Below are 9,106 nucleotides of genomic sequence, written 5' to 3'. Positions count from 1 at the left end.
TGTGTGTAAATTCGATGTAGTAATATAAAAACGACTTTTGTTTACAAAGTATGAAAGTAAAAATGAAAATAATGATCAGTGGTGATCAAAAACAAGATATTAAAAGAATACTTGGAATGTTCAAACATAAATTAAATTGAGTTCAAAAGATAGAACAAAGAGAAACTCAGCCAGCATGAAATAACCTGAGAAATTAAATGAAATGTTGTGTATTAGAGGGTGTGTGCATATGTTGCGCATCAAAGGGTTAACCTCAACAACTGACAGACTCAGAGCAACTGGAAAAAGTTGACATACAACAAATACTACTACTACCCCCCCCCCCCCCCCACACACACACTAAGTGAATAACTTCTGCTTTTCAGTTTCTGTCTGGAGTTGAGTTGTGACAATCACCATTTTGCCATTTTGGGAAAACCAGACAGGCTGAAAGCATATCACAGCTCATGAACCAGAGGAAGACATATCATGAGCCTATAAGACTAAGCGGTCTATCGTAAGTATTTTGCCTTCTGTTCCCTTTTATTGTTGGATTTTTAACATTTCCTCTGTGTGTGCTTTTTTGTTTGTTTTGGAGTAGCTTTAAAATCGCTGTACAACATATTTTAATTGCTTTCATTCTCTGTTAATGCAGTGTAATCAGTGTTGTATAAAGTACTGAAATCTCACACTCAAGGAAAAGTATAGGTATCCCTCCAAAATATGACTTTGGTAAAAGTCCAAGTCACTGACTGAAGTGTTACTTGAGTTAAAGTCTTAAAGTATCCGAAACGTCTTGTACTTAAGTATGAGAATTACTGTAAAAATAGATGTACTTAAGTAATGTAATGAAAAGTATAAGTAAAAAGTAAACAAGGCAAATGCAGTTTGAATGACATTTTTTATATTTTGGTAAACTTTGAAGGTCAAATACACTTAAAATCTACACACAACCAAGTGCAGGCAAAATTTAGACCAGGTTTAGACAGAAAATACAAACTTTGTGAACCTTTAAGTTTTTCCTTTAAGTAAGGTCAGTGCTGAAAATGAGGCGTACATTACCATTAAGAAAAAAATGAAACAAAAGAGGCTGCTACTGTTATTGCCATCATTAAAAACAAAATTTAAAGAAAAAAATAGGAGAAAACTGAAGCTTATCTGGCATCTGAAGAGGGAATCCAGTTTGAAACCCCTTTTGTAAACCTTTCTAAAAAATAGATAAAATAACTCAGTACAGAAAATGCGGCCAACATCACCAAGAAAAAAAGCTGTTACGATTACTGTACTTCACAAGCTATAGGTGCACACACCAGAAAAAAAGAATTGGGAGGGAACTGCAGCTTATCTGGCATCTGAAGAGGAAGACCTTTTTTGTAAAACTACCTTAAAACCTAAAAAAGGGGAGTTTCTGTAAGATAGAATTTCCATGTCTTTGGGCAGGCATAACATGCATGGGGCCAAAACACTGTTGCGTTTTTTTTTCTCTCTCTCTCTCTCTCTCTCTCTCCCTTTTTTTGTAACGAGTAACTAAACCGAACAATGAAAATGTATCGGAGTAAATGCAATTAAGTTCGGAAATATAGTGAAGTAAAAGTGAAAGTTGTCAAAAAATTTTAAACTCGAGGAAAGTACAAAGTATTCCAAAATATACTTAAGTACAGTAGTGAAGTATTTTTACTTTGTTACTATACAACACTGAGTGTAATATCCTCTGTGTTTACGTGTTATAGGAATATATGCAGTTTGCATTATTATTATCGCATCAGTTGAGAGAGTAGAAAACTAGATAAACAGCAGGACACTTCCTGTCTTTGTTGCATCTTTTTATTTCTGTTTGCCAGATCTGTGACATTTGTCGTTCTCATTGGAGGGACCCAGGAGCATCCTGAGACTGAGAGATAGAAGGAAACTGATTTATTAGGATGATATTGGTCCACAGGAAAAGTCCAATCCAGCAATCGCTCAAGGTTGAGGAGGAACATTTAAGTGGGTCCAAGGAGTGCTTGAATAATGGTAGTAGTTTCCTCATTAGGGCTTAGGTGCTGTTTACACATTCCCGGGTATTTTGAAAAACGAAGACCTTTCCCTTCGTTTGTGCCTTTCGTTTATACACAAACGGAGTTTTTTCCTCCGAAAACGAAGCTAAAAAAAAAAAACTCCGGCAAAAGTGGAGATTTTTTAAAAACTCTGTTTAGCGTTTGTGTTTAAACTGGTTGAAAGAGACGAAAACGGAGTTTTCAGAATGAAATGCGGAGTTGTCGTCATAGTACAGAGCTCCGCCCCTATCCGCCATATTGGCAGGATGCTAGCGTGATAACGCCATTCATTGTTTATCTGGCAAGCATGGAGGTACTAGCAGCATTTCTGTTGTTGAGAGCTATACTCGCTTGTGTGATTTTGAAAATTACAGTCGTACAATGTATTGAACAACAAAGGCGCATTAGGGCGCGGGCGGAGGGTAGCAATTGCGGAGCTTCTGTAGCTCAGTCTCGCTATCAGTCCACACACATGAGCGTGGCGCCATATTTTCTTCTTGAAAAGGATCCGGAAATTCTTCCTGTCAGTGGTTCTCTATTAGGCTTCTGATTGGCTTGTGTGGAATTCTCATTGTTCTAACACTGCCACCGTCAGGCTTGGCGTAATTTAACAGCTCTTGATAGCGTATTTCTCCGGATCAATGTAGACGTGTTTTTTTTTAAAAACGGGGCTGTGTGCACCTAGTTTTTTTTGCAAACGAAGGTTAGAAAATATGCGTTTATCAAAATACCCGGGTATGTGTTTCCCAGAGGTTTCCGACACAGGGGAGGGTAATGATGACACTGGCTGTGGTGTGGTTTTGTCCGGGATGGCAGCGGAGCGAGCAGGCAGGTATAGAGCAGGGAGGCAGAGTGGAGTGCTGGTATTAGTCAATGTGACGAGGTTGATGGAGGAATACCCGCTTAATCTAATTCAAGGTCGCGGTGGGCTGGAGCCTATCCCAGCTGTCATTTGGTGAGAGGCAGAGTACACCCTGGACAGGTCGTCAATCAGCCATCTAGCCAATCGGCAGTATATGTTTGCCTCTGAGATTTTCTGCCCTAACTCAGTGAGATGAGACCATCAGAGAAATATTTGTCAGGTAAACAGCGCCCCTTTGTGTTATTAATCTTGTCCTGCATGTTTGCAGAGACCAAACAGCAGGTTTTCACTGTGACAACTTCCACTGCAGTGGTCAGGGCCGGGGTGGGCCATTTTCTCAGTCCGGGAATTTAATTCAAATTCAGGCCATTCTGATATGGAGTACATTCTCCTTCAGACTGCACCTGATCCTCTGAGGCTACAGAAAATGTTCATTAAGAGTTGTCTATGTTGCTGGAAAACATGACACACTTTATTTATCCTTTCATTCACTGATTAATTCATTTATTTATTTAATTGTGGTTGTGTTAAATGATTTGTATGATTTAGTCTACCACCCTACCACCTTATGGTTTTCTTCTCTATGCCAATATTTTACATCACAAATGTCTATCTTGACTAACTACAGTATCTTCCTCTACCTCGCCCTTCAGTAGTCGCGCCCTCCTTGGGATCATCAGTAGCACTGGAAGTGGTCTGTTGATCTGATGCTAGAAAACAATCGATAACAATAAAAAAATATATAGTTGATAATCACAGTGTGCGCCCCTCTATGGAAATGCACGATATGACGGCGAGACGAAATAAGCGTGACAGCACATTTGAAACTGTTTGTCAAAAAATGGAAAACTGGAATGTAAAGCAAGTGTTCGGTTCGTTTACACACAGCAAGCACAGGACGTAAACGTGTCTGCATCTGCATTCGTGTTCAGTCCGAAATGGATAGAAATCAACAAGAAAACAGATTCTTCCTTTCACATCAAAGCGTCGTGCCCGCGCGGTGTCCGAATAAGTGCTCATTGCAACTTGAAAATAGAACAGTCTATTCCCTGCACGGGCGTGAGCGGGCTCAGCTCACTTTATAATAAATGGGAGGGGAAGGCTTGAACATGAAACATGATGCTGATTCCCGCGGATAGAACGCGCGTGCAGACTCTCCAGTAATTAAAAAAGGCAACTAAACACCCCAACGTGCTCGCGCTGCCCCCGTCCCTGCGCACGCAAACCATGTACAATATTTGCATACAGCCCTTCTCAATAATTATATTTATTTTAATTGCATGTTTGAGATGCATTTAATAACAAATATCAAACAACAAATGTGATCGCCCCAATTTAATATTGCGTTAGTAACCACATGTGCGCGCCTGTGGGAATGCAGGCTACAGTTGATGAGGAGATAAAGCGTGATAAAGCGTTAAGCAATTGTTCATCAGAACTGGAATGTAAAGAAAGTGCCCGGTTCTTCTTTGAATATAGGAATACACTTTTAAATCATATAAATTGTGAGATTTTACATATTTAACAACAAAAGCTGTCAGATGACAGTTGAGTTGACATTGCAAACGTTCGCCACGTTATAGCCTATTTGATCAAATTCACAACCAGGCCTATTATCCATATCTCTCAGTAACCTACCAGCTTGTCTTGAGAAGATATCTGTCAATTTGGCACATTTGGCTGCCACCTGTCTTTTTTTTAGCTTAGCCCTCTCTGTTCCACCTGGCCTCTTTCTACCCTCCATCACTGACGCGCTCTGTGTCGCGCCATTGTTATTTAAAAGACGAGCCATGGGCCAAACCATCTGAAACATTTGGGAGGAGAGAATTCCCTTACATGGTAGAACCTATTTAATCTGCTGTGATGCAGCAGGCGGCTGCGCTGCAATGGTGAATTTATGCAGACTACAGTTGAATTGATATTAATGCAGGAATAAGATAAGTGACAAAAATTAGTTACAACTATTTTCCCCATGGGCCAAGCAGCCCAGGTCGATGGTTTGGGCCGGGATAGGTCCCGGATAATACCATTGCCAAACCGGCATTGGCAGTGGTTGTAGTTCATATAGTTCAGTCAGAAAGGTCTTTGCTCAGTGGGGTGTAATAACCAGGAAGATGAACAGGACCAGATGTTGTGATGACTGAATGAAGTCAAACTGTAGATTTTCCTTCTTCTCCCTGTAATGACTGAACTCTGACCTCATGTGTTCATCACTCTTCACCTCTGTGTCTTCAGGGAGAAGATGATCTTCAGGATCCTGCTGCTCCTCATCCTCAACTCATGCGTCTGTGGTCAGTTTACAGATTTACTCAACTTACTTTGACTTCACTGACGGGTTCGATTTTTTTTACTCAGTCTGAGAATTTAATGTCACCGACTCTTTAGGCTACGCTGTATTTATGTTGTGGTTTTCATTGCCCTTTATGTTCAGTACATTTCACCTTTATTGTTCATATACAATCAAACTATACTGCTGTTTATATAGAAGATGACAAGAGTTCATACAGAACTGAGATGATGGAAACTTCTGATCCCTTAGCGCATTTAGTTAGAAGGACAAAACAAGATTTTTGAGCTAAATGAATAAATGACTAATAGTTTTATTACATAGAATGTGGTGGTTTAATTAAAAACCGGTGGCCAGTTACTCACTTACAGAAAGAAAATGGCTTAATCAAATGTACTCAATTACTTTTCACCACTGTAGAAATCACAGTAATATCTCTCTGTCTCCTCAGCATCAGTGTTTGTGGTGAATGTGACACAGAGCTCCTATCAGGCCGAGGAGAACCACAACATCACACTGGAGTGGACGTTCACAACTGAACCTGACAGCTCCTCCAACTCTCTTTTCATCTACTGTGAACTAACAACTCATAACAGACTTTCAGTCTTGTTTTATGTATTTAAGGGTGTTGAGGTCTCATTGCATCATGATAAACAGTTTGTAGGTCGAGTCCAGAATGACAAAGATGCCCTCAGAGGAGGCCGAATCAGACTTCATGTGTCCGGACTCAGAACTGAGGACTCCGGTCTGTACACATGTCAGGTGAACACAGAGTATGGATGGGGCTCTGCCAGCTGTCAGCTCAACATCACTGGTAAGTTGACTCAGTAGAAGATGAATTTCCCCTCTTTTTTTTTTTTACATTCAAAAGATTGTTTGTAATGTTCTCGTATTGAACTGTTAAACAAGATAATGTAGTTTGGCTACATGACATAATATTATGTTTACCACAGAAGCTGCAGATGAGCTCCAACCTCAGAGACCAACTAAAAGACCTCAACCAGAGAGATGGGATAATATCTTCCTGTATGTTAGAGTGGGACTTGGAGCAGCATTAGTACTCCCTCTGGTTATCATTGCTATATCTTGTGTTATTTATATCAAAGAGAATAAAAATAAGAGAAAATCAGCTCCTGAACGTGTTAAAGAAACAACCCTTCAGCAGCCACTTGTGTAAAAAAATAAAGACAAAAGAAAAAAGAAAAAAGATTTTATTTGATGATTTTGTGTCTGTTTCACACTAAGTGTACTTTGTTCCTCTTTATTCCTTTTTATTTACGTGTACAGTTTTTTACTAAGTAAAAGTTTTAAGTGTGCCTTTAAGCCGTGAGTCTGCAGAAAATTATGTTACCTTGTATAATGACAATAAAGAATTCTGATTCTTGATTCTGTTATGTAATGTGGATTTAATTTGTGTGAAAATGAAAAGCAGAGAAGTGCAGAAGAGGCAGATTTCCCGATGAACAGCTGGAGTCAGATGTAGATCTGGAGCTGAAACACATTTCTGTATTTTCATATCCATCTGGTGTTTAACTTGATCTCAGGAACATGTTTCTAACACTTGTGCACATCAGTACAGTTGTTTACACTGAAGACATTAAAGTTAAATTGAACGTTTGACAAGATAAAGCAAAAATTTTAAAGGCCAGCCAAACCAACAACACCTTTTCTCTTCCCTCTGTCCTTGCTTTTCTTCTCTGCAGGCTTCTCTGTAAACTGTGTCAGATGGTGCTCTGGATCAACCTACAAGCATTTGCTTGAATAACCTTCCATGCAGACTGGACATAAATATGAAAACAATGCTATAAGCATTAATGTCAAAGCATTAAACAAAGAATATAAAAAGAGGAGACACGTTGCACAGAGCAGCTACATGTAGACAGGTTTTAGACATGCTTGGCAGCATGACGTCAGTAAAGTGAACAGCTTTAGACGTCATCAAATTTGACCAGGTGCCCTTTAAAAATATCTGAAACTTTACATTCAAAAGGGATATAACAGATTGACTGATATGAGTGCTTTGGTTAATCATTTAAATCTTCCAGATTTAACTATACAGGCTCATTTTCATTTGAAGTATCTGGATTATTAGAGCAACTACAGATCATCAGCTGTATAAAACTAACTGCTTTTACTATGGTTTGATCCCATTTCATGTTCCCTAATACTGGGGAACATGTTGAATTCTGCTTCAAACAGGAATAACACTGTTTCCTACTTTAAAGCCAATATTTTGTATTTCAGTTGTGAATTACAGCCGCTCACTGAATAAAGTATGCAAAAGGAAGAGACGAGTGTTTTCTGTCTGCAGTAAAAAAAAAAAAAAAAAAAAAATCAAGACTTGTCTTGACGAGCCGTCATTTGTTTTGAATTAGAGAAAAAGCGAAGAAGTAAAAACCACAGAACAAGAACACATTTGCTGCTGTCAGTGTCAGCCCAACATGTAGCCCGATTCTTCTTGGAACTGCTGTTTGGTGTCTCAGGTTCAGGCTGATTCTGCTCTGCTGTGAAGAGACCAAACACATCTGTTTGTTTCATGTGAAGTCAAAATATTTCATGAACAAACACATCCAAACAGATATTTAAGAAGAATTCTTTTCATTAAAAGGCTGCTAAAATCAGTTTGAGAAAAGGTTCTACCAAATCACCTCACCAGGGACACTGAATCCACCATCTGTCCTCACTCCACACACATAAGCCGCAGAGTCCTGGTCACGTGTTTAGTCCTTCTCTGAGGACGTCTTTGTCACTGTGAACTCGTCCTGCAAACTGTTCATGCTGAGGCTCTGACACCTCCACAGCATCGTGTTGCAGGAACAAATACAGGGATTGGCATACTTGTAACAAAAGGTTAAAACAGGAGCTTGAGGAGCTGTCAGGTTTGGTTGTGAACGTCCACTCCAGTGTGATGTTGTGGTTCTCCTCTACCTGATAGGAGCTCTGTGTCACACTCACCACAAACACTGATGCTGAGGAGACAGAGAGGAGCAGACACACTGAGAACTGGAAGATGGGAGTCTTTATACTACTTCTACAGAGGTTTTTCTGACAAATGATGGTCTGAAAGAACTCTTATTGATTCTCTTAACATAACACTAGTTGATCAAATGTAGGTTGGACGTGTTACCTTCACAGACACTCCGCTCTGATTTAGAACAAAGTGCGAGACACAATAAACTTAAATAATCTAGGCAATAACTGAAGATTAAGAAATATATTTAGACACAATGAAGTGAATCTGTAATGAAATGATCGATGGTGTTGAGATTCTAAAGTCTCGACATCAGCAGTTTATAGGAAGAGTTGAGTGTGACAGAGTCGCTCTGAGCCTCTCCCGGATGACCGAGCTTCTCACCCTATCTCTAAGGGAGAGCCCAGACACCCTGCGGAGGAAACTCATTTCGGCCGCTTGTATTCGCGATCTCGTTCTTTCGGTCACTACCCACAGCTCGTGACCATAGGTGAGGGTAGGAACATAGATTGACCGGTAAATCGAGAGCTTCGCCTTCTGGCTCAGCTCCTTCTTCACCACGACGGGCCGGTGCAGAGCCCGCATCACTGCAGACGCCGCACCGATCCGCCTGTCAATCTCCTGCTCCATTCGTCCCTCACTCGTGAACAAGACCCCGAGATACTTGAACTCCTCCACTTGGGGAAGGATCTCATTCCCGACCCGGAGAGGGCATGAGAACCTGAACAATGTCATGGCTGATTATTTATCCTCAGATTGTTAAATCGAAGGAGAACAACTTGTTTAAAGTCTGACTCCCAGATGCACAACTATGTGCTTCTGACTCACTTTGAAGCACAGCTACCTTTTGTTCCGAACATTCCCGGCTCTGAAACTACCGTTGAGAGCCCGAGGACTGAGATACTGCAGTTCACAATTTTGTTTCCCAGCCCGGTACCACACCTTTTACCTTTACTGTCTTTTGATGTTTT

The 9,106-nt window shown here is 40.3% G+C and overlaps 1 protein-coding gene across 1 annotated transcript; it reads left to right on the top strand.

Annotated features, from left to right (window-relative positions):
* The first annotated feature begins 422 nt into the window (after window positions 1–422).
* On the top strand, window positions 423–6,420 carry LOC142369162 (uncharacterized). Its single transcript, XM_075451422.1, has 4 exons — window positions 423–496; window positions 5,113–5,168; window positions 5,616–5,978; window positions 6,118–6,420. Exons 1-4 carry the CDS (start codon window positions 447–449, stop codon window positions 6,339–6,341), a joined length of 693 nt encoding a protein of 230 aa, XP_075307537.1. The 5' UTR covers window positions 423–446; the 3' UTR covers window positions 6,342–6,420.
* The last annotated feature ends 2,686 nt before the right edge of the window (window positions 6,421–9,106 follow it).

Source organism: Odontesthes bonariensis, chromosome 19 (assembly GCF_027942865.1).
Source record: "Odontesthes bonariensis isolate fOdoBon6 chromosome 19, fOdoBon6.hap1, whole genome shotgun sequence".
Lineage (NCBI taxonomy): Eukaryota > Metazoa > Chordata > Actinopteri > Atheriniformes > Atherinopsidae > Odontesthes > Odontesthes bonariensis.
Note: the sequence above shows the minus strand (reverse complement) of the source record. Positions and strands in the feature narration are given on the sequence as shown.